The 26,815-nt window shown below is 41.9% G+C and overlaps 2 protein-coding genes across 3 annotated transcripts in view; one reads left to right on the top strand and one right to left on the bottom strand.

Annotated features, from left to right (window-relative positions):
• LOC106088751 (uncharacterized) overlaps window positions 1-26,815 on the top strand; it is a 63,260-nt gene that overhangs the window by 31,461 nt on the left and 4,984 nt on the right. The gene's annotated exons all lie outside the window — the stretch shown is intronic.
• LOC106088749 (uncharacterized) overlaps window positions 11,215-26,815 on the bottom strand; it is a 31,055-nt gene continuing 15,454 nt past the window's right edge. The window contains exons 4-7 of the mRNA XM_059369842.1: window positions 14,672-14,953; window positions 14,486-14,609; window positions 11,597-13,317; window positions 11,215-11,530 (exon numbers count right to left, since the gene is read on the bottom strand). Of these exons, the coding sequence (XP_059225825.1) occupies window positions 11,215-11,530; window positions 11,597-13,317; window positions 14,486-14,609; window positions 14,672-14,953 (2,443 nt within the window). The remainder of the gene's footprint in view (window positions 11,531-11,596; window positions 13,318-14,485; window positions 14,610-14,671; window positions 14,954-26,815) is intronic.

Genomic DNA, 26,815 nt, shown 5'->3' with positions numbered 1-26,815 from the left:
TACCACAGTGGTGGTGTTGGGTATAATCAGGGAAAACAAAAGTCAGGGTTTATAAATTTTTTTTTTAACTGTCCCTTAGTGCGTATGATTGCTGTTGCATAATTATGCCCACTATCATACGCCACCTTGGTCACTTGTATGCCAAATCAAAATACTTGTTTTGGCATTTCAAAACGATTTTAGTGAAAGTTTCACAGTTAAAATACGTGTAAGTTAACATGACTACTTTATTTATCGATAACTAAGGCCGCAATTTTCACAGATGTATGGGGTGATTTAAGCAATTTTCTGTTTGCGTTGTTATAGTAACCTGAAAAATACAAATCTGAAATACAAATTTGGGATCAAGTAAATGGGAGTACCATTCAGCTTCTTTCGCCATCAATAACATTTAGCCATGCCGAAATATATGGCATTTGCATTTGACAATTTTAACTATTGTATCCATTATTATATGCCTAAAAATGTTGTTCGCCTTTCGATTACTTTACTGAAAAGCGGAAATGTACCGTTAATAGCTGTTTTCATTAATAAGAATAATAAAAAGAAAAACAAAACGAAGCGAAGAGGCGCATCCACTTGTTGATCATACAAATTTCTAGTTGGCTTGCATCTAATCCATACCTACGAAACAAAAAAAACGACCCAAAGAAATTCCTCCCATTTCACTTCATGCTAGATGCATAAAAAAAGGGCATCAATTGCCAAAAAGAAAAAAAAAATTAAAGATACACTCACTTGCACACGCGCCCGCAAAGGCAAATGTCGCCAAAATTAGAATAAATTTTAAAAATAAATTGGAAAATTTTCAGCAAATGACTACAATGAAATGAACAACAGCTAGAAAAAGGCGGAAAACGTCATTTAACCAGGCTACCCAACCGTTAGCGTCAGCGTCACTACTATCACCACCAACGCCACCAACACCACAACAACCACCAGCACCTTCGACAAGGAATTCAAACATCGAACAAAACAAAAAGTGAAAGAGATGGCAAAAACAACATCAACAAAAGAAATTACAACAATAATAACAAACAGTGGCACAGCACATAGCAAAAAGGCGAAATTATTTTGGCCACTATCAAGACAAATTGAATTCTTGGCAATAGATGCTGCCACTTAAAAGTCATAGCGCAAACAATAGCAAAACAGGACCAAAAACAAAACACTAGAACGTTGCCAGCAAGAATCACACATGCGCACACACACACACACACGCGCACACTAACATATACACTATGCAAATGACAACAATATTCACTTCGCACTTCCAAGCGGATCTATATCTTCCCTAAATGATCCAAGACAGCTGTTAAGGCGACATTGTGGCCATGATGTGATGGCTATCTATAGACAATTTAGCGATGACAATAAAACAGAGATTAACATGTCGCAAAATTCAAATATGTGGAATTTGGTCTAAATCGTCTTAAAATATCGTGACGATATATAGGGTTTTAGAAGGTCTTAGGTCAATATTTAATGTGTTACAAATGGAAAAGAAATTAGTATACCTTCATCCTATGGCAAAATGTATAAAAATTGAAACTTTGGGGGGCTGAAGAAATCGCATCGGGGATAAACTTTATATTGTGGCCAGAGGTTTTGCTCTGCGCTACTATGGTATTACAGTAGACTAAAATTCTGCAATTAAGTGAAATTGATCATACCCACATCTAGACTTCGTCTTGAACGTTTAGGTTAGATTAGGTTGAAAAGAGGGTGCAGATATTAATCCGCCCAAGCCACTATGGACATACACCTAAGCCAGTAATCGGCTTGTTTTGCGCTCTCAAAAGTAACCTCGAAAAAGAAAATTTCAAGTTAGGAATTCTATGTTACTTACAAAATCCTTAATTGTTTTCCATACCAATGCCCAAAGTTGGTTCATGTCTGGTATTGTGTACACTCCTAAGTACCGGTGTCTGTAAGCCACGAAATAAGGGCAATGCCACAGGAAATGCTTCAGTGCATCATCATCTTTCCCGCATGCCACTTGCCGCACCGATTTTACATAAGTGAGCTCGTAGTTCTACGTGACCCGTTATGACACCAAAAGCTATACTGACCTCCTTCTTGCTTCCTTTCAGTAATAGCCTCGTCTTCTCACGATTTGGATCATCCCATAGGATTTTCGCCGTCCTACCGACCGTTTCACTGTTCCACAATGTTGCATGCGCATTCATCGCCCACTCCCTTCACTCGTACTGCGTCGACCCGAAAGGCTTCGGGTTAACCAAGTTTATTGACGGCAGTCCTCTGGCCTTCACCGCCAAATCGTCTGCTCTTTCATTCCCCCTTACTCCTTTATGGCCCGGCATCAAAACGATGCGGATTTTGCCATCCTCAGAGAAGGCGTAAATCTCCTTCTTACACTGCAAGACTGTTAATGACCTTACCGTCCTGGTTGTTATTGCCCTGATGGCTAGTTTACTGTCCGTAAAGACATTCACGCTTGACGTCGGTGCGATTACACCACACCACTTCACGCATTCCGTGATCGCTCGGATCTCCACCTGCAGAACCGTATTATGGTCAGGCAGTTTAAAACAGAACTCAATACTTTGTCCTCAGTCAATTTAGCCCCCAGGCCCACCCCGTCTCCTTGCTTTGATCCATCTATGTAACATGATCTCGCACAAGGCAATACAAGGGTTCCGTCAGTCCAAGACTGTGCCGATGGCAGCAGTGCTTCGCACTCGACCTCCACTAACGTCTCAGGCATCCGATCGGAAATCTCTTCCATTCCTTCCAGGTTTCCTATCGTCGCCTCGATTATACCGCGATGGTATGACCTGCTCCCATCCTCAATACATTCTCCCATCACCTTAAGTCTCAAAGCAGCAGTGGCTGCCTCACGCTTAATCTGTATGTTTATGGGCGTTGTCCTCATCGCTTCGCCTATGCCAAGACGAAATTTTCTCTGAGCCTGTTGTATGGTCAATATGTTCCACTTTTTCTCCATTGCAGTCCACCAAACCAATGAGGCGTAATAAATATTGGTCTTATCACGCTCCTGTGGTCCTCATCTCTTCGCCAATGCCAAGACGAAATTTTCCAGAACCTGTTGTATGGTCAATATGTTGCATTTTTTTCCATCGCAGTCCACCAAACCCATGAGGCGTAATAAATATTGGTCTTATCACGCTCCTGTAGAGCCAGTAGACTAGCATCGGATTCAGGCATCCCATCGATCCACCGGTCCGTCTATGTAGTGCCCAACATCTGTGAGCCTTCTCTGTACACTCCTGAATGTGACACTTGCAATTCAGTTTCCTGTCCAATATCACACCTAAGTATTTGAACTTTTCAGATCTCGAAATCGTCTTATTGAGGAAATGTGGTGCGTTAAATTGGCCCACCTTCAAATTCCTTGTGAACAGGCCCATTTCAGTTTTCTCTGGGTTAACATTGAGATCTCTGGATCTAGCCCAGTCATATGCAAAATGTAAGGCCCTTTCTGCACTTCTGCATAGCTCGTTCAGATCCTTATCTCTTAGAAGTATTATAACCCCTTAGAAGTATTTAAACCAGTCTGCGTTTTAAATCCCTCCTCAGTCAGTGGCGATAAAATGCCCCCCTGTGGCGTGCCCTGTGCCACTTTCTCCCTTATATTTATGCCATGGGACACACAATTTATCCACCTTTTATCCCTCATCCCCCTTAATTTATCCCCCATCCAGTCTATAAGGACCGGGTCCACCCGGTACTGGTCTAAGTATTGGATCAGTGTGGTGGTCCGCACATTATTAAAAGCTCCCTCAATGTCAATGCATAACGCCAGCGTGTACGTTATGGCATCGAAGGATTCTTTTATTTTATGCACAACCTCGTGCAGGGCAGTCTCCACCGACCTTCTCTTGACATAGGCATGCTGTTTGTATTTGAGCAGTTCGCTGGATATCATACTCTTTATCTTGGTGTCCACAATACGTTCCATGGTTTTGAGTAGAAAGGACATAAGGCTAATGGGTCTGTAGGGCTTTAGTGTCACATAACTTGCCTTGCCGGGCTTGGGTATAAACACCACCCTCGCCTCCTGCCAGGCTTTCGGAGTACATGCAAGTCCTAGGCACGCTGTGTAAATTTTGGCCATACGAGGCGCCAGATAGTCTACCTCTATCTGGACGCCGGAAATATTCCATCAGGTCCGGGTGACTTAAATGGTTTGAAGCTCCTCAAGGATTCATTCACCATAAATTTCGTTTATATAAACCTTCGATCAACATCATTATTCCAAGATTCCGGTGTCTCCATGAGTCTCCGTATCCTGGGGAAAATGGATTTTCATCAAAAGCTTCAACATGTCCCCCGTTGTCTCTGCTCTCACTCCCATGTCGTCTACTAACGATTCAGTTTGGACATGGGTTTTTGAGAGAAACTTGTTTATCCTGACGGCTTCATTAACAATATCGACCTGGTCGCAGAAAAGCTTTCAGGAGGCACTTTTTCCGCTCTGGTAATCTTATTGTATTCCTTGAGCCGTGTGTAATACACATTTCAATAAGCCTCCGCTTTTTTACGACGTGCTCTGTTAAAAAGTCTGCGGACCTCTTTCCCAATATATCGAATCTCCCCGGTCATCCAGGGTTTTTCTTGGGCTGATTTCCTTTCCCGAAGAGGACAACTATTTTCGAGAGACTCCACTAGTGCAGTCGTAAACCTGTTGACATTGTCGTCAATATCTTCTATGCTTGGACAATATAAATTATCTTGCCCTAGTCTTCTTCTGATTAGTCTTCCGAATTTTGGCCAAATTGTGGCCGTGCTATACTAAACCAAATGTAGCGATGATTAGATCGATTAGATTTTCCGAAAATATTGTCACATCTAATACCTCCTCCCTAATCCTATTAAAAAAGGTAGCGGTGTTACCAATATTAGGTGTTATTAGGTCGTTAGTATTCAAGAATTCTGCCAGGGCTTGGCCCCGCTTATTAATGTTAGTACTCCCCCACGAAATGTGGTGAGTGTCCCATCGCACCCTATAAGTACCTCATTTCCTATCTGTTTTACTTTCCTCACCAGCCATTGCAGCTCCGACGTAGGTGGCGGTGTCGTAGAGTCGAAAGGCAGATAAGGTGATGCCAGGTATGCTCCACCGTCTCCCTGTCTCACCACTGTTGCATCCGACCTTGACAACTCTGGGGAAAATACATAAATACAAATAACGCAAGTTCTCGGCCGAGTGCCAGTGTTAGCATAGAATAATTGGTAGCTGATATGGTTCAGTCCAGAAACTTGGTTCCGGGTCGTCCATGGCTCCTGAGTTAAGGCAATATGAATCTTGCCCTTTCTGATTTTCTCCATCAGAACGTGAGTAGCTGTCTCGCTCCGGTGGAGGTTTATCTATCTAACCTTAATCATTGGTCCTCCAGCGAATGGGATTCTTGGGAGTGGGTGATAATCTCATAGACCACTCCCTGCTCATTAGGTTGCATTGATTGCATTGACTTTCCTGTCACTTCACCTCCTGTTGTTTCAGTATTAGGATCTTTGCCTATCCTAGTCTTCCTAATCTCGAGAAAGTCGTTGATGGTTCCCTCATCGGGTCCCTGTTCGTTAGGCTGTGTTCGGTCTCTCGCCCCTGCACTGCCTGATGTTGCAATATTAGGATCTTTGGCTGTACTAGTCTTCCTAATCTTGAGAAAGTCGGTAAAGGTTCCATCATCGGGTCCCTGTTAATAAGGCTGTAGTGAGTCTAACGTCCCTGCACTGCCTGATGTTCCCATATTACGAACTTTGCCTATACTAGTCTTCCAAATCTTCAGTAAATGGGTTTCTTGAGAGTAGGTTATGGTCTCATCGTCGGCTCCTTTTTCATTAGGCGGCATTGAGTTCTCTGTCACTACACTGCCTGATGTTTCAGCATTAGGATCTTTATCCATCCTAGTCTTCCTAATCTCGAGAAAGTCGTTGATGTTTCCCTCGTCGGGCCCTGTTCGTTAGGCTGTGTTGGATCTCTCGCCCCTGCACTGCCTGATGTTTTAGTATTAGGATCTCTACTTATCTTAGTCTTCCCAATATTAAGAGAGTCGGTGATTATCTCTTGTCGGCCCCCTGTCCTTTGGGCCTTATTGAGTGTCTCGCCACTGCACCGCCTGATGGCTCAATATGAGGATATTCGCAAATTCTTGTCTTCCTAATCTTGAAAAAGACGGCCATGGCTCTGTATTACACTATGCCTTTAGTCTTACCCAAACTCGTCACGGAGACTTGATCAATGCCAACCACAAGGAGAGTTTCTACCTCCTTCTTCTCCTTGTGTAAAACCTCTCATTTCTCTACGACCAAATCTTGGTTCTGCTTGGTTAAGACTTCCATCATGCGTTACGTCGCGATGTCGCCACCCACATCCTTGATGAAGATCGTCACCGTTGTCAGATGTGGGATGTCCGTCTTTCTCACAAGACCGAGCTTTGCGTCTCTGGGAATGTGGATACTTTCAAAGAGCTTTTTGACGGTATCAATACATTCCACTGACGCAAAGCGAAGTGTTAAGATGTCCCCTCTAATCCCATAGCTCATAACTCGTATGGGTGTACCCACTTCAAAGTTCAATACATATTCGATTACTCGATCGTTTACCAAATGCCTCACCTGGGACCGACAATCTGGTGGAATACTACCGGATGCACAGCCAATATCGATGACTGCATAAGTCATCTCATCTCTGTGTGCTTCCTTGCCACTCTGGCGTAAGTGTGCGAATCGTTACCTGGCTGTGGCATCCTTTTGGAAGTCACAGTCCTCCATGAAGACTCAGGGGCCGTGCGCTCTTCTTTAATTGCTGTTCCGATTTGTATCGCTCCACAAGACACTGTCTGGTGTCTCCATTGCGGGGGGGCTGGCTTGGTCATCCCAGAGCACTTGAAAGCGGGAAACTCTTTTTCTTCTTTGAGGTTTTAGCTGTGTTATGCTCTTCGGGAGATCTGATTCTCTTTCCAGCTTCCGTAGAAGTGCTTGGAATGTCAGTTCTATCCCTTCCAGCATCCTGCACTTTCTCCCGATTGCGCTGCCGGTACATACTTCTCTGTCTCCTTCGTCATGCCCAGGATCGCTTTTACGGTCTGCTTGTGAGCTTAGCAATGCCATCGCTCACCTCTGCCGTCATCCCGCTGCCCTCGTCTCTCGATTCGGCTGCGATGACTGTTTTATTGACACCGTCGCTGTCTGAATCCGAGTCGGAAACAACACCTTTACTGAAATTCTGGGGATGAACTGTGCATCCCTCTGGTTTATGCATCCTTCCTCATTAATCAGTCTAACGACTAGTTGTGCGCTTAAGGCATTACTCTCGACTATAGGTGCCAAGGCACCTATACCTATACGAAGGCACTATATGTCCGATTTCGGTGAAATTTGCAACAGTTGAGTTTGGATATAGCCACCATATAGACCGGTCTTTCGATTTAAAGGCTTGGCTCCAAAAAGCGCATTTATTAATAGATTTCGCCGAAATTTGACATAGCGACTTATGTTAGGCTTTTCGATATCCGTGTCCAGATCGGTCTATATTTGGAAATAGGCGCCCAAAAAAACCAATATTTCGCTCTACAAATTGAACAGGGTCTTGTATTTATTAGTTAAGGTTAGGTTTAGGTGGAAATCTACCATCAGACTCACTTAGACGTTTTCGTCCATTGTGATACCACAGAAACAGAAGAAGGAAGATGCCTTCTAGTTTCTACTGTTGAACCATCCAGATCGCTTTAAAAAGCTCAATAACTTGCGAATGTTCACATCCGCTAAATCAGCAGGTTCTCAAAGAAATGAGAACCTAAAGTGGAACTCCTTCTAACTGCTAGTGCGGGACACACACAGAAGGTGTTCTATAGTCTCTTCTTCTTCGATGTCCTCACAGCTTCTGCAAAAGTCGTTGCTTGCAACCTTCAGTCCGTCAGCATGTTTTCCGATTATACAGTGACCTGTCATGACGGACACAATGATTGAGACGTCTGTTCTAGCCAATGACAGCAAAGCAGTAGACCTCTTCAAGTCTAGATGAGGCCACATAGTTTTGGAATTCTCACAGCCCCCTCTTTGTGACCATCTATCATTCGTTGCCTTCGGGCCTGGTCCTGAAAACTTAGCTTACATGTCGCTAGGGGCATACCCACAGATTTCAGTATCCTGGAATGTGCAGGGTAGTTCCAAGTCTCGCCAGCTCGTCCGCTTTACAATTCCCTGGGAAATCTCTGTGGCATGGCACCCAGAACAGGTGAATTTTGAACTGCTCAGCCATCTCGTTGAGAGATCTGCTACAGTCGAGGGCGGTTTTTGTGTCCAGAAATACGTTCTCCAGGGAGTTAATGGCTGCCTGGCTATCCGAGAAGATATTTATGCCAATCGTCGTTATGTCATTATATCTTAGCCATTCCACCACTTCCTTAATTGCAAAGATCTCCGCTTGATACACACTGCAGTGGTCGGTTAACCCTTTCGATATGACCAGTTCTAGATTTTTAGAGTACACTCCAAAGCCCACCTGGTCGTTTAGTTTGGAACAACCCGTAAAGAAGTCTATGTAACTTCTGTTACCACTGATATCGTAGTTCCCATTATCGTAGTTCCGTTTAGTTTGGAACAACCCGTAAAGAAGTCTATGTAACTTCTGTTACCAGGGATATCGTAGTTCCAATCGGTTCTGCCAAGAACAGTGGTCAGCACTTTTTGTCAAAAAGCTGCTCTGGTAGGGTGTTATCCACATTGTATCATGGATAACACAGTGTCCGTAGCCGCCACATGACCAATGAGAAAGCTCCCTTAACCTCACGGCAGTGCTCGCTGCAATTTGGGTAGCCACAATATCCAGAGACGTAAGATGTAGCATTAAATTCATTCTGATGGTGTCGTCATCAGTGCGGCTGTGATGCACAAACAAGCCATGCTTTGGATGCGATTAAGTACTGATGCGATTTTGAAGCACCGTCCACCAGACCACAACACCATATAGCATTATTGGTCTGACAACTGCAATATATACCCAATGCATGACACGCGGTCAAAACCCCCAACTATTGCCAATGACCCTCTTGCAGGTGTATAGGGCAAGAGTTGCCTTTCGTGCCCTTTCCCAAATGTTGGATTTGAAGTTCAATTTCCTGTCCTTGTATTTATTAGAACACTCAATGTCCGAACCGATTAGCTGCTGTGGTATGGTCCAATTTGATCTATATCTTGATATATCTACCATATAAACGATCACCCAATTTTACTTTTTAAGCCTCTAGAGTTCGTAGGTAATATTTGATTTAGCTGAATTTTTCCACTTGTGGACCAAATCGGTCATAGCTGCCATAACCGATAATCCGATTTAACTTCTTAAGCCTCTAGAGGGCATAATTTCTATCCGATTTGACTGAAATTATAAGCATGGTATTTTTATAGACCATATACCGGTCTATAGCTTGATATAGTTCCCATATATTTGAAAAAGTCATTCAAATAACTTATCACATGCGATACATGCTGGAGGGTATATAAGATTCGACCCGGCCAAACATAATGCGATTTAACTCGTTTAGTTTGCCCATCAGTTGGCAGTTAGAAATCATCAATGGTTTACGATAGCAAAAATTTGTCTTTGCCCGCCTAAAGTCTTAGCTTACTTGTTAATATACCCCCGTGAGTATGTATGTGCGTTTGTAATGGCGTCAAACATATGTGCTGCTCCAAAGTATCATTCGGCATTTTTCTATACCCCTTGCCTGTAAGAAATGTTCTTACATCATGTGCTTCTCCCAAAAAACGCATACACATGTACTCACGTGCTTTTTAAAATAATCACAACAGAACACACTCAGACTCTACACCAGCGCGCACACACACACACACATATATATATACCCAAAGAACCCTTGAATCACCTGTTACGTCGAATGTGTCCGAGTGCCAAAGACACGCGATGTCATTCACGCGACAGAAAAGAAAAAGGCAAAACAAAACACACTCGTACACAAAATGCCCAATCACCACCGCAATAATGTAGTCGTTTTCGACGTATTCGTCGTTGTTTCGATTCGCTTTCGAATAACTCGTCTAAAATTAGACTTTGGCGCAATTAGAGATGCGTAAGTATAAAGTACTTGGGCACACTCATGCACATGCTACCTAATGGTACCATATGTATGTATACATAGGTATACGATAAGCATTTTTGAGAGTTTTCTTAAGCATCAACACGTACATACATGCATTCAAAAGAAAAACAAGTCTGCCTGTAAGTAAATTCTTAAAATATGAAACAAAATATAAAATGCCACTACTAATTGATATTTTGAGCAGTACAGAGAATAATATCAATTTTCTGCAACATTTATGTTGCCATCAATTTCTTAAAGTACTTTTGGGTAGGTAGGTATTCAACGGCTACCGACTGGTAGATACTTATTCGATGTTCTTCATGTCAATACAAGCACTGCAGTAAGAGAGAAGTCGAAATTCTCATTTGAAAGCGAAATTATTATTGAATCCAAACAGATTCATATTAAGTCAAGAAGACCCGAGAAGCCTCGGAGATTGCAAATGGGCTATGTAGGTTCAGATCTAGATATAGCTCCCCTATAAACCGATCTCCCGATTTGGACTGCTTGAGACCCTGGAAGCCGCAATTTTGGTCCGATTAAGATGTTTTCGTTACAGGCCCCATGCAGTCGGAATGTGATGGACCTGATAGAAAGGGCATGGGATTATGCATCCGTTGTGTGGAGCGAACATATTTTTATTTCGCTCAACAGGAATTTCCTGTAACTCGGCATAGCTCATTATTTTTGGAAGAAAAATTTAGGTCACTCAAGAATTAGGCGGTCACTCAAGATCAAGCTACCCATTAGGCGGTTAACGATCTGTGTCTGTTTCCAGTGGAACGGCAGATCTAGAACCTGGAAGTAGGCTTAGAATGGACTCCATAGACCCAACAGCTGCGATGGTGATGTCAGGCTGTAGCATGTTGACTGCTACTGAGACCTCGACTGATGAAGCGAATGCGCTAACTGACATTACCACGCAGGGCGAAAGATGTTATTTATCCTTATAGAACTTCGATCTCCTAAGAATTTGTTTGGCCTTTTAAACTTTATTGTCCTATACAAAAAACTGTTACAATTGACAAAAATCTTATTGCAGGAATAATAATGATTACAGTTCTATTTTATGTTTTAAATATGCAAGCACAGAGATACATATATCGTCCACCCATTTTCATCAATTTTACGCATTCGTGGAGAAACGATTCATTACAACCGTAGGACTGTCCGAGATATTAGAATTACGCTTTGGCAATGGTGGTGGAGATCCTGGACTCATCCCATAATTATTTGGCACACTTCGCTGATCCAGGCTGTACTCATTTTCGCAAGACCTAGGAGTCTCATAGTTCTCCTCTTTGCAGAGATCATCCTCCAGAAAGGGACCATCAAAGCCAAAAGCCGATGACATACGTTCCAAATTTTTTATGGACATTTGGAATGATGGTGGTGGTGTTTCCACCGGTGGGTTATTAAATGGCACCGGAGGCAAGGGTAACCTAGCAAATAAAATAACTCCCTTAAATGATCATCAACAACCAGGCATACTTAGCCGCAACACATACTTAGCCGATGTTTGTTTTTTCAAAGCTTCCTTTTTGACTAGCCCCTTCTTGCAGTCATCCTTTGCAGAAGATTTTCTTTTTTTCAAAGAGTTCTGTTTGCTATACTCCATTTCCGATATGGTGGCCACATAACAAGAGGCTTCAGGCTTCTTGACCACTACAACATTTTTGGAACCCTCCAAGAGATCCGGATAGGTTTTAATACCAAAATAGGCCACCAAAGCTCCCATAATCGTTGAAACCAGAAAAATCAAACACAACATGCCAATGGTGAATTGTTTATAGTCCTGCGATATCCATATGTTGTCCTTTCGCTTTATGGGCACATGCAAAGGCAGACAGTTGAACGGGGATATGGAATCCTGGAAAGATGGCAACAAGCAAAAGGTGTAGGTTGTGTTCTCCACCAATGGACCAACCATCATTTGAGGTTTGGCATAGCGCATGCACTCATAGTCCACCGAACGATTGTTGCACGAAATAAAATCCGCTTCCTGCTGTTCGCTAAACCATATGACCACCACATTTTCGGGGCTATCCACAACGACAATAACCGAATTATTTTCAGCTAGGAGTTGCAGATCAAATTCATGGGAGGGTGGTGGTAATTTAAAATAATCCATATCGCCATTTAGGTCCACATTACGTTCCAATGTCTCCGAAGATCTCGAAGCAGACGATAAAGACGATGAAGAATCATCGCTCGAGTCCACACTAATACAGCGCATTTTAAACACCGATGATGGCTCCTCTGATTTGATATCATCCGAGTCCAAACCATCACCTGCATCCCAATCAAGTGGTGGGGTATTGGCATAACCTTTCGTAGTGCTAACACTGGTGGTGGTGGTGGTTATAAGAGGGTCCTCGTTTTCTTCTAATGATTCCTGCTCTGTAACCGCCGTGGTTAGTAGTTCGCAATCCTCTAGCTTTTCATAGTCTACCTCATCAATGGAAACACCATAGACGTTGTGCGGTGCCACGCAGTAGACAGCATCTATGAACTGATTGCGATATTTCCGATACACCAGCGACAGATTTTGCATGGCACAATCACACAGCCACTTATTGTGACTCAAACTCATCATGGCTCCCACATTATTGCGCAGCAGGGGTTCAATGACCTCGGCGGCCAGTGTGATCAGTTTATTCTTGGATAAATTCAAAAATATCAACTTATCTGCCAAATGATTGAAGGTGTTGCTCTCTATGCGTTGCAACTGGCAACTGATCATAATCAAATACTTGAGGTTCGGTGTAGAACTAAACATCCAGCGCTCCAAGGTGCCACTTATGTTGTTGTAACTCAAATCCAAATACTCCAATTTAGGCATGTAACTGACTCCGAACAAATTGCGATCGCCCACAATATCTAGTTTGGTATGCAACTTCAGATGTGTTAGGGTATTTTGGACTGGTTTAAAGAGGGCTGGCTCCAAGCTCTTCACATGACTATCGATTGTCAGGTACTTTAGTTTTTTGAGACCTACTAAAGCTCCATATTCCAGAGTTTCAATCTTTAGATTCAATAACGACATTAAGAAAATGTTGCCAAAAATAGGTGAATTAAAGGCTCTGCTCTTGATAATGGATAAATGGCCTGAACGAATGATAAGCTCATGCACCGAAAGATTCATAGGCATCCAAGAGTTTTGCAAAGTGTTATTGGGAAAATACTGAGAGTCCAAAAGCAAAACATCAATGGATGGGCAGGTTGTAGTCTGAAAGAAATGGAAATCATATGAAACATGTAAAAGCGTGCTAAGTTCGGCCGGGCCGAATCCTGTATACCCTCCACCATGTATCGCATTTGTCAAGTTCTTTTCCCGGCATCTCGTCTTAGCCAAAAAAGGATAAAAGGAAAGATTTGCTCTGCTATTACAGTGATATCAAGATATGGTCTGGTTTGGACCACAATTAAAATAAATGTTGGAGACCTGAGTAAAATGTCAGCCAATTCGAATAAGAATTGCGCCCTTTGGGGGGACAATAAGTAAAATAGAGATATCGATTTATATGGGAGCTGTATCAGGCCATAGACCGATTCAGACCATAAAAAACACGTAATTTGATGGTCATGAGAGATCCGTCGTACAAAATTTCAGGCAAATCGGATAAGAATTGCGCACTCTAGAGGCTCAAGAAGTCAAGATCCCAGATCGGTTTGTATGGAAGCTATATCAGGTTATGAACTGATTTGAACCATACTTGGCAAAGTTATTGGATATCATAACAAAACACGTCGTGCAAAATTTCGTTCCAATCGGATAAGAATTGCGTACTCTAGAGGCTCAAGAAGTCAAGACCCAAGATCGGTTTATATGGCAGCTATATCAGGTTATAGACCGATTTAAACTATACTTGGCACAGTTGTTTGATATCATAACAAAACACGTCGTGCAAAATTTCATTCCAATCGGATAAGAATTGCGCACTCTAGAGGCACAAAAAGTCAAGACCTACGATCGGTTTATATGGCAACTATATCAAAACATGGACCGATATGGCCCATTTACAATACCAACCAACCTACACTAATAAAAAGTATTTATGCAAAATTTCAAGCGGCTAGCTTTACTCCTTCGGAAGTTAGCGTGCACAGACAGACGGACAGACGGACGGACATGGCTAGATCGACATAAAATGTCGCGACGATCATGAATATATATACTTGAAGGGGTCTCAGACGAATATTTCGAGTAGTTACAAACAGAATGACGAAATTAGTATACCCCCCTATGGTGGAGGGTATAAAAACAGGTATAGCATTTTTGGCTTGTAGAACATTTGGTAGGTTTTGATTTCCATTAAATTTTGATAGGAAATAATTTTCTTGGATGGCAACACTGGCTGCGACACTGCACTAATAGAGTTTTATAACACACATACCTGCATTGTGTCGAACAGAGACATAAAGACATTGTTATTGTGGGAACATCCAATTTTACATAGTTTCTCCTGACACCCAATTAAATTTACAGCTATGCCACCGAAAATATTGTTCATAATCAAGCTAAAAAATAAAAGAAATTAAGTAAATGCTATTTTGACATCTTCAATATCCTCCAGTCTTACCGACTATTTTGGGGGGAATCTAGCCAACCGTCAATATGGAAATCTTTCGCTTCATCTTCCGCAATACCGTCGTTATAGTTAGGTGTATTCTGGCTCATAAGGACGCCATTGCCGCCATCAGTGACAACATTATCGTCTACATTGTAATTTCGGGACATATCGTTAGAATTATTCTGATATAAGGCCAAATAAAATGTAACCACAATGATGCACAGGCCAATGGTCAAAAGTATCCAGGCGCATGCTTGAATGTAATGCTCTCTAAGCCAAAATGGCGGCTGCCTACAAAAATGACCAACAAAATTTTCCGATAAGCACCAAGGGTGATAAGAGTAAGAAATTTCCATTGAATTATCTTATCTGTCTCTCGGGAACGTACTTTTCATTTTCACCAATGATCGCTTTTTTATCCATATCCTCTTTTGCGGCTTTCTTTGAGTTCACGAACGTCATGGCCCCTAGACTTATTTCCAACGACTGACTGCAGTTCATCAATTTTGCCAAATATTTAAGGCAACCTTGCTAGGACATGACATTGGATTCGAGTTGCTTCCTTATCTCATCCATTGGAACACATCAACATTTGTAACAGGTTTTTTGCTTGGTTATCTCCCAACAGATAACCATCGATTCTTATCTAATCACTTTAGTTACAATTGTTGGTTGTTTTGTGGAAAAGAGGGTATAGAATGCCTTATTGCCAACTGATTAGCATTTAATGAATTTACATACACGCACAATTTGGTACTGTATATTCCAATATATGTATAATTATTCCAGAATTTAGGATTCAGTAAATTAGAATTTCAGTGAAATCGGATTATAAATGCGCATTTTATGGGGCCAAGACTTTAAATCGAGATATCGGTCTATATGGCAGCTATATCCAAATCTGGACCGATCTGGCCAAATTGAAGAAGGATGTCGAAGGGCCTAGCAAAACTCACTGTCTCAAATTTCAGCGACATCGGACGATAAATGCGCCTTTTATGGGCACAAAACCTTAAATCGATAGATCGGTCTATATGGCAGCTATATCCAAATCTAAACCGATCTGAGCTAAATTGAAGAAAGATGTCAAAGGGCCTAACTAAACTCACCGTCCCAAATTTCGGCGACATCGGACAATGAATGCGCCTTTTATGGCCTCAAAACCTAAAATCGAGCGATCGGTCTATATGACAGCTATATCCAAATCTGGACCGATCTGGGCGAAAATGAAGAAAGATGTCGAAGGGGCCAACACAACTCACTGTCCCAAATTTCAGCGAAATCGGATGATAAATGTGGCTTTTATGGGCCCAAAACCCTAAATCGAGAGAGCTTTACTCAAATCTAGACCGATCTGGGTCAAATAAAGAAGGATATCAAGTGGCCTAAAACAACTCACTGTCTCAAATATCAGCAAGATTGGACGATAAATGTTGCTTTTTGGGACTAAGACCTTATGTCGGCAGATAAACTGATTATGGACAAAAAAAAAGAGTCTGTGCACAGTTTCAGCTCAATATCTCTATTTTTAAAGACTGTATCTTGATTTCAGCAGACAGGCAGACAGACGGACGGACATGGCTAAATCGTCTTAGATTTTTACTACGATCAAGTGCGTATGTGCTTTAAAGGGTCGGAATTGGATATTTGGATGTGTTGCAAACGGAATGACAAAATGAATATACCCTCATCCTTCGGTGGTGGATATAAAAACTCTAGCCGAACCGGGCCCGCTCCGCTGCGCCTTCTTCAACTCTCTTATATCTTTTTAGGGTGGGGACACTTCGCCCTGAATGCCGATATCGAATTCGTGGCATTGTAGCCTATAACGCTAAACGCGTTCGAATCCTGGCAGAACATCGGACAAAGCGGTGTTTATCCCCTCTTAATGTTAGCGGCATTTGAGCGGTACAATGCCATGCATGGTCATTTAAAAAATTTTCCCCATAGAGGTGTCGCACGCCTTTCGGACTCGGCTATAAAAAAAGGTCTCTTATCATTGAGTTTAAACATGAATCGGAAAGCACTCATTGATGTGTGTGAATTTGCCCCTTCTCGGTTCCTGGTGGTAATGTTCTTCCTTAGGGTAATGTTCTCATTAGGGGAGGGATGGCACCTCAGACATGGATATCAAATTCGTGCTGCACTTCCAAATCCCTCTAATTTGAGCCCCATATTTGCTCAAAATTTAATTCCGTTTGTTTGATAAACCATCTGAAAACATCTGCCGATATTGTCTTTCCTTCCTAGTTTCTGTATCCTTTTGCCATTACCGCTATTGCTCGTACAGTTCGAGGTACCCTTTACTTTAATTGGCTATGACAGAACATTTATCCTATTAGCTTAACTTAGAATAGCGTTCCAAGCGCTCGATCTTCTGAGCTCCTTCTCCTTCTCTCTGGCACCAAGTTTCAAAGTAACTTTCACCACTTGAACATTCCATCGGGCTTTAGGTCTTTCTGATTTATGTGTACCACTGCGATCGCTTTTAAAAGACTTTTTCACTTGAGCTTCTTTATTCATTCTGACAACATGACCTAGCCAACGCAATCGTTGTGTTTTGATACGTTTAACTATGCTGGCGTCGTCATACAGCTCATACGATATGGTTCGTGGGTCATACAACGCCGATACTCTCCATCAATGCAAACTGGTGCAAAAATTTTACGAAGAATCTTTATTTCAAACACACCAAGCACTGCCTCGTCTGCTTTCACAAGTATACACGGCTAGTGTCAGTGTCTTGCATAGTGTATTCTTCGTCTGTCGAGGAAAAGCCTTTTTTCTAAACTGTTTGCTAAGTCCAAAGCAACATCTGCCAATATTATTCTTGGTGTCATTCATTCCGGTTACTGCGGTGCCGAGAAGTTGCTGACTATCTCAAAGCTATGGTTCCCAACTATCTCCATTTTCTTTATCTGCTCAGGTGTACAAGGCGTCCATTTGCTTCCACTTTCTTTACTACTTCCGGTGACCGACATATGATATCGATGTCTAAGTCATAGGCGAGTAGCGAGTGTGTTCTCTAGTGAGTAGTGTGCTATTCATATCTGCATCTTGAACGAATATAATCTTCTCCAGCAGGATGTTAAAGAGATCATACGATAAGTTACCTCCCTGTCTGAAAAGCTGATTGATATTGAATGGTTCGGAGAGATTCGTTTTTATTCTTACTAAGGAACGCGTATAATGGCTTGAAATACCTTTGAACGTATAGGGCTTTCGAAAGCGTATTTGTAGTCAACGAAGAGATGGTAAGTGTTGACCTGTCCTTCTCAGGTCTTTTTCAGGAAATGGCGCATGATGGCTTTACTAGGTTTAAAGCCACATTGATACGTCCCAATAATCTCTTTGAAATAAGATTTTTATATTTCATACAGTACGCTCGAGAGTATCTTATATGCTATGTAGAGGAGACTTATTCCTCTGTAGTTGGCACATTCCTTCTGGCCTACTTTCTAACGTTCGGGACATGGTATGCTAAGGTTCTCATCATCGGATAAGCGTTTTTTTACCCAAATCACGAATGCTAACTGATACATACGCTTTATCAGCCTCCGGTCTTAAATAGTTCAGCGGGCATCCTATCGGCTTCTGCTGCAGTATTGTTCTTCAGACGGAACACTGCTACTTCGACCTCATTCTGCCTTGGAGTTAAACATTTTCTGCCATTATCAGGGATTGGTTTTGCGGTATCCTCTTCCACACCATTGTAGGCACTAGCAGTTGAGAAAAAGTTTCGTTCCATATCCCAAGCACATAGTCGGTATCAGTTACCAGATTTCCTTCTTTGTGTCTGCAGGAGAATATGCCGGCATCAAAGCCCCTGGTTTGATGTTTAACTCTTTGATACATTTTTCGGACTTCATACTTTCTTCTGTACATCTCAATTCGCTCAGACACATCTTTCCATTTGCTTTTCCTTTCTGCTGAATAGATGATTCTTCTCTCCCAATATCTCTCCTTCATCTGTCACGTTGCTGCTGATTCCAGGCTTGCTCTTTATGCCGCATTCTTGGCTTAGGTTTCATTTTGAAACTCTTAATCGTATTATGGGTTTCTTGGGGTAGGCTTCTGAATCCCAAGTACGCGTTTCGCAGCATTTTCCATAGAGCACAACTGTGCCGTTATTTCATCAGTAATTTCATGGCAGCCGGTTGGACGTACCGGATTGACTCGATGGTGTCCTTTATCGGCAAGAGCTGCCCCACAGTGTACGTGTACATTTTTTTTATACCCACCACCAAAGACTAGGGGTACATCCATTTTGTCCATTTCCGAACCTTTATAGTACAATATATATTCTTGATCGTCGTAAAAATCTAGTCCATCCGTCTTTCTGTCTGTTGAAAAACAGGAGCAAACTTCTCACATATCAATGAGTGCAGTCCGATTCAAGTTTAAGTTCAATGAGTCCGAACGGCGTGCCGCAGTGCAACCCCTATTTGGAGAGAAGTTTTACATGGCATAGTAACTTACAAATGTTGTCAGCATTAGGAGAAGAAAACCACCTATGAAAATTTTTTCTGATGGTCTCACCAGGATTCGAACCCTGGCGTTTAGCGTCATTGGCGGACATGCAAACTCTGCGCTACGGTGGTCAAAGCACCATGTCTAAAATTTCAACCAAGTCGTCATGGAGCTAAAGAAATCTGATAGGAATTTCAGTTAATATGGGAGCTTTTTTAAATTTGGGCCATTTAAACACCAAACCAGATTACACTAAGAATAGGTGGTCCATCAAAACTTCAAATGCCTAGCTTTACCCTTAAAGTAACTGCGCTTTCGACAAACAGACGGACGGACAGGCATCTTTTAATCCACTTGATATACCATAACCATTCAGAATATACAATATATACTTTACAGGTCTTGGACCATTATTTGGATGTTTAAACTTAAGACAGAACCATAAGCGTAGAAGGAGGTGGGCAAAGCACCACCCAGAAATGTTTTATCCCAGCCCCTCCCTCCTAAATTTTAAAAATTACAATACATTGTTTTCGACAAAAATTTCTTACTTTGTGCTCCGAGAGGGTAACCGTGTATATGAGGACAATATCGAAAGTTTAACCTATGTGTTCCATATTTGGCACTGAAGCAGAAGAAGCAGCTTATACAGCTCATCATTCTAACCTTCGTTATCGGATAGCATTACTTGTGAAACCAATAATGTTCTTAGAGCCAACAGACAGGACGACGGACGGATAACAGATAGACACACGGATGAACAGATGAACAGATGAATCTTACTTGATTGCTTCAAATATTCATAATTGAATGCACAACTATGCCTGAGAATGAGTTATCATATTTATAAAGACTCCAAAAGTAGAGATATTCCCATATTTTTCCCCAATAGTCGGGAGGCGGGACAGCCACAGTAAGTGGGGATAATCTCGACAATCTGGCAAGCTTAGTTAACAGCAATATATCCTATGTAACGCAAATTTGTCTGACAAAATGTAGTTTGAGGTTAATTGAGCATTTAACTATGAATGTGGAAAATCCAAAAAATTTTACTTCATTAGAATTAAATGCCTCAGGAATATTCTTGTCTGTTCTCTCTTTTCTAGTTTGTTAATCTGCAAAAACCCAAACAAAAATGTCAAAGATATCAATAAAAGCCTAAGCGTGTTTTCGGCAAAAGATAAACACTTTACAACCCTTTGCACTACACCCACTTCTATTGAGCCATAGCATGCTATTCGAATGACAATTACGTTGATATCACATCGATAAGATAATTTAATTAAAATCAATATTTGGCTATCTCTTAATTAGCATAACATACAATTGAAATAAATTATTCCCTATGATTGATTTAGCATTGTCAAATCAGTCCCTTAACAAATTCAGAACAAAACGGTAGCTAACGCACACACAGGACATCAGAGTGCAGTTACCCCGAATCAAAGCAAAAACCAGAAAATGTTAATGAAACACGAATCCTTCGATGTATCTAAACGGAAGAAGTCTCTTAAGTGTCAAAGCACTGAGAAATTGTACGAAAGCCGACAGTGCCCGTGAGTTAACGTTGCTATTTTGAAAATTTTACATCAGTTTTTACATGACAAACACAAAAAGGAACAGTTTCGTTGCAGCAACCAAAGCTATTGTCACACGAGTGTTATAAATTGTTGAAAAAAATAGTGCTTTTGAAAAAAAAATCCCAAAAAATTATCAGAGAAATGTTTTTGATTTTAAAATCCTCCGTCAGGCAGTGCCGACTTTGTAATACCCTAAGCCTACCCTATAGGTACAAAGTGAGAGCTATGTCTAATTCTGAAACAATTTTGATGGACCTCGCCGGATGTTTCATATGGATTGTTAAACAATCCGTATCACATTTCGAGCAAATATACATCAAAGATACATCTTTCACAGCTATATATAAATCTGAACCGATTTCCATGAAATTCACCAGTAATGTCGAGAGTCATGAGAAAATTCTACCCAACAAATTTCAAGACAATCGGTTAACAAATGACCATTCTATAGAAATATTACTGGAAATCGGACGAACATATATATGGAAGCTATGTCTATATCTGAACCAATTTCGATGAAATTCACTCGTAGTATTGAAAGTCATAAAAAAGTCCTTCTTACCAAATTTTGAGAGAATCGGTTAATAAATGACAATTTTATTTCAGTATTGCTGCAAATCGGACGTACATATATATGGGAGCTATATCCAAATCTGAACCGATTTTTTCCAATTTCAATAGGATTCGTCTCTAGGACGAAAAACATACCAAATTGGAAGACGATCGAATTAAAATTTCGACCTGTAGTTTGTACACAAATTAACATGGACAGACGGACAGACAGACAGACAGAAAGACAGAAGGACAGACAGACAGACAGACGGACAGACAGACGGACAGACAGACCAACCGACAGACAGACGGACGTAGCTTAATCAAATCAGAAAGTGCTTCTGAGTCGATCGGTATACTTATCAATGGGTCTATCTCTCTTCCTTTTCGTTGTTAATTCACTAAGCGTATTACACACGGCTCAAGGAATACAATAAGATTGTCAGAGCGGGAAAACGTGCCTCCTGGAAGCTTTTCTGCAAACAGGTCGAAAGCGTTAATTACGCCGCCAAGATAAAAAAGTTTCTCTCAAAAACTCATGTCCAAACTGACGCTTTAGTAGACGACTTGTGAGTGAGAGCAGAGACAACGCAGAACATATAGAGGCTTTTAATAAAAACCATTTTCCACGGGATACGAAATGACTCACAGAGATACCGGAATCTTGGAATAATGACGTTGATCGAAGGTTTATAATTACGGAATTTATGGTGAAGGAATCCTTGAGGAACATCAAACCATTTAAGTCACCCGGACCTGATGGAATATTTCCGGCGTTACTACAGACAGAAGCAGACTATCTGGCGCCTCATCTGGCCAAAATTTTAACAGCGTGCCTAGGACTTGCATATACTCCGAAAGCCTGGCAGGAGGTAAGGGTGGTGCTTATACCCAAGTCCGGCAAGGCAAGTTATGCGACACCAAAAGCTTGCAGACCCATAAGCCTTACGTCCTTTCTACTCAAAACCATGGAACGTATTGTGGACACCATGATAATGAGTAGTACATCCAGCGAGCTGCTCAAATACAAACAGCATGCCTATGTCAAGCGAAGGTCGGTGGAGACTGCCCTGCACGAGGTTGTGCATAAAATAGAAGAATCGTTCGATGCCAAAATGTACACACTGGCGGTATGCATTGACATAGAGGGGGTTTTTAACAATGTGCGGACCGACACACTGATCCAATCCTTAGACCAGTACCGGGTGGAGCCGGTCCTTAGAGACTGGATAAACAATATGCTAAGGAACAGGTGGATAAATTGTGTGCCCCATGGTATAACTATAAGGGAGAAAGTGGCAGAGGGCACGCCACAGGGGGCCATTTTATCGCTACTCCTATGAGTGACCACCATAAATGACCTATTACGAATGCTGACTGAGGAGGGATTTGAACCCGCAGACGATGTTATAATAGTTGTAAGGGGTAAGGATCCGAACGAGCTACGCAGAAGGCCGAAAGGGCCTTGCATATGGCATAGGACTGGGCTAGACCCAGAGATCTCAATGTTAACCAAGAGAAGACTGAAATATGCCTGTTCACAAGGAAGACGAAGGTGGGCCAATTTAACGCACCACGTTCCTCAATAAAACGATTTCGATATCTGACAAGATTAAATACATAGGTGTGATCTTGGACAGATAACTGAATTGGAAGTGTCACATTCAGGAGCGTACTGAGAAAGCTCGCAGATGTTGGGCACTATGTAGACGGGCCGTAGGCTTGAAATGGAGCCTGAACCCTAGGATAGTCCACTGGCTCTACAGGAGCGTGAATAGAACAATACTTACATACGCCTCAGTAGTTTGGTGGGCTGCTATGGAGAAAAAGAGCAACATAAAGACCACGCAAAAGGTTCAGAGAACATGAACATAGCAAAGCAATGAGGACCACGCCCACTAGGGCACTGGAGACTATTCTAGATAACCGACCCATAGACATACAGATTAAGTGTGAGGTAGCCACTACGGCTATGAGACTTAAGGCGATGGGAGATGGGATTGAGGATGGGAGCAGCTCATACCATCGCGGTATAATAGAGGCGATGATAGGAAACCTGGAAGGAAGGGAAGAGGTTTCCGATCGGATACCTGAGATGAACCTTGAAGTCGGGTGCGAGGCACTGCTGCCAGAGGCACAGTCTTGGATTGAAAAAACCCTAGTATTGCCATGGATCAAAGCTAGAGGACAGAGTGGGCCAGGGGTCTACATTGAGAATCCAGGGACTGAGATCTGTTTTAGACTCCCTGACCATAATACGGCCCTTCAGGCGGAGATCCGGGCGATCACGGAATGCATGAAGTGGTGTGGTGCTAACGCGAGGATGTCGAGTCTGAACATCATTACCGACAGTAAAATTGCTATAAGGACAATAACACCCAGTACGGTAAGGTCAGGAACAGACTTGCAGTGTAAGAAGGAGATACGCCTTCTCTGAGGATGGCAAAATCCGCATTGTTTGGGTGCCTGGCCATAACGGAGTAAGGGGAAATGAAAGGGCAGACGATTCGGCGGTGAAAGCCAGAGGATTGCCGTCAATAAACTTGGTTAACCCGAAGCCTTTCGGGTCGACGCAGTCCGAGTTAAGAGAGTGGACGACGAAAGCGCATGCAACATTGTGGAACAGTGAAACGGTCGGTAGGACGGCGAATATCCTATGAGGGATCCAGATCGTGAGAAGACGAGGCTATTACTGAAAGGAAGCAAGAAGGAGGTCAATATAGATATTGGTATCATAGCGGGACACATAGGACTACGAGTTCACTTATGTAAAATCTGTGCGGCAAGTAATAGCATGTGTAGGGCATGCGGGGAAGATGATGAGACGTTGGAGCATTTCCTTTGTCATTCCCCGGTTTTCGCGTCTAACAGATACTGACACTTAGTTAGAGACACAATACCAAACATGAACCAACTTAGGGGAGTGGTATTGAAAACAATTAAAGATTTTGTAAGTAGCACGGAATTCCTAACTTAAAAATTTCTTTTTAGAGGTTACATTATAGTTTTTAGAGCGCACAACAAGCCGATTACTGGCTTAGGTGTATGTCCATAAGTGCATGGGTCGGATTAATATCTGCGCCTTTTTCAACCTAACCTAACCCAACCTAAATTACAATACCCTGTACCACAGTAGGGGTGTAGAGTATAACAAGAAAACATGGGAAGAAGGACATGTTTGTATCAGAAAGTAATTCTTAGTCGGTATGCATATAAATGGCTCTGCAAATGCAAATTTGCCCATGAATATTCCATTTTGAAACTAGGACAAACTTGTCACACATCAATGAGTGCTGCCCGCTTCAACTTTAAGCTCAATAATAAGTGGCTTCCTTTTTTAAGACGAGTCCGAACGGCGTGCCGTAGTGCGACAACTCTTTGGGGAGAAGTTTTTACATGGCTGCCATACCATTTTTATACACTCCACCATAGGATGGAGGTATACTATTTTCGAAAGTTCCTCTGAAACCCCATAAGTATATATATTCTTGATACGTCATGACTTTTTATGTCGATCTAGCCATGTCTGTCTGTCAGTCGAAAACACGCTAAATTTCCAGGGAGTAAAGCTAGCCGCTTGAAATTTTGCACAAATACTTCCTATAGGTGTAGGTCAGTTGGGATTGTAAATGGGTCATATCGGTCCATGTTTTGACATAGCTGCCGATCTTGGATCTCGACTTCTTGAGTCACTAGAGGACGCACTTATTGTCCGATTTGGCTTAAATTTTGCATTAGGTGTTTTGCTATGACCTTTAACAACTATGCCAACTATGGTTCAAATCGGTTCATGTTTTGATATAGCTGCCATATAAACCGATCTTAAATCTTGACTTCTTGAGCCACTAGAGAGAGCAATTCTTATCCGATTTAGATGAAATTTTGCAAAAAGTGTTTTTTTATGATTTCCAACAACTGTGTCACATATGGGCCCAAAAACCATAAATTGAGAGATCGGTCTATATCTAAATCTGAACCGATCTGGGCCAAATTGAAGGAGGGTGTCGAAGGCTCTAAAGTAACTCACTGTCCCAAATTTGGGCAAAATCGGATAACAAATGTGGCTTTGATGGGCCTAAGACCTTAAATAGCGAGATCGGTCTATATAGGGGCTATATCAAGATATAGTCTGATATAGCCCATCTTCGAACTTAACCTGCTTATGGACAATTTTTAAGGGTGTTTTGGGGTTTGGGGTGATCCCCCTAACACTTGGTCCGACAATTGGATATCAGATACGTTGTCTTATCCTGAATACCTTTCATTTGAGTCCCATATTGTCGTTATTGGTCTAAATATATATTTGGTAGGTTTTAGGTTGGGGCTGTCCCCCTAGGTACCCCATCCGAAATTTGGATACCAAATTTTTATTTTTAGGGAATTATATGAGAGCACTCAAATTTTAACTTAAATCACACCACCCATCTCGGAGATCTGGCGGTTCCGTAAATAAGGGTAAGGGGGAGGTTCCCCCCCCCCCCACCCCCTCAGATATCAAAAAATGTAGTACCCTATTTTCACCACGGGATCATTATGCACCATCTGTGAAGATTTCAAGAAAATCGGTTCTGCCGTTTCTGAGTCTATAAGGAACACACAAACATACAAACAAACCTACAAACATACACAATATATAAGATTAACTGACCCGGGCACGCTCCGCTGCGCCTTCTTTTACTTTATATGGAACAAAAGTCTCATTGGAATGTTTATTTTCGACAATTAAAGATCTTTTAATGAAATACCATGCTAATTTGACTAACAGTTTAACAATCTAAGTGCCTTTATCTGAATCCCACATGATCTTTATTGGTCTACGAATTTAATTCTTTAAATACTTCATTTCAGCCCAATATTCTCATGATGTCTGACTTAGTGGTGTTTTTGGAGTAGAGGAGATCCCATAGTCGGCAAACATGACCGGCTTGGGGGGTGTTTTGGGGGATGGGCGGCCACTCAGTGAGTTGTCCTTGCAAATATATATCGGATTCGTGTTCCACTTTAAAAACCCTCTCATTTGAGCCTCATATTCCAATAGTCAGAAAATACTTACTATTTGGTTGGTGTTGTGGGGGTGGCGTGGCCCCATAGACACTTTTTCCGAATATTGATATCAAATTCGTGCTTTACTCCCAAAGACCTTTCATTTGAGCCCCATATTGCTATGGTCGTGCTTGGTGAGAGGCGGCCCCCCAAACACTTGGTCCCATATTTGGACATCAGATTCTAATTCTACACTCACCCATACACCCATATTCCCATGATCAGTAAATAAGTCCTCTTTGGGAGGTGTTTTGGGGAAGGGGTGGACCCCCAGAAACTTGGTGCGACATTTGTATATCATATTCGTATTCTACTCGCAAATACCTTTAATTTGAGTCCCATATTGCCATGGTCGGTAAATATGTCCTATTTAGGAGTGTTTTGGGGCTTGGGGTGGTCCCCCTAGCACTTGGTCCGACAATTAGATATCAGATACGTTTTCTAATCCTAAATACCCTTCATTGGAGGCCCATATTGCCATAATTGGTCAATATATATATTTGGTAGG

This window comes from Stomoxys calcitrans, chromosome 5 (genome assembly GCF_963082655.1).
Source record: "Stomoxys calcitrans chromosome 5, idStoCalc2.1, whole genome shotgun sequence".
NCBI classification, from domain to species: Eukaryota; Metazoa; Arthropoda; class Insecta; order Diptera; family Muscidae; genus Stomoxys; species Stomoxys calcitrans.
Note: the sequence above shows the minus strand (reverse complement) of the source record. Positions and strands in the feature narration are given on the sequence as shown.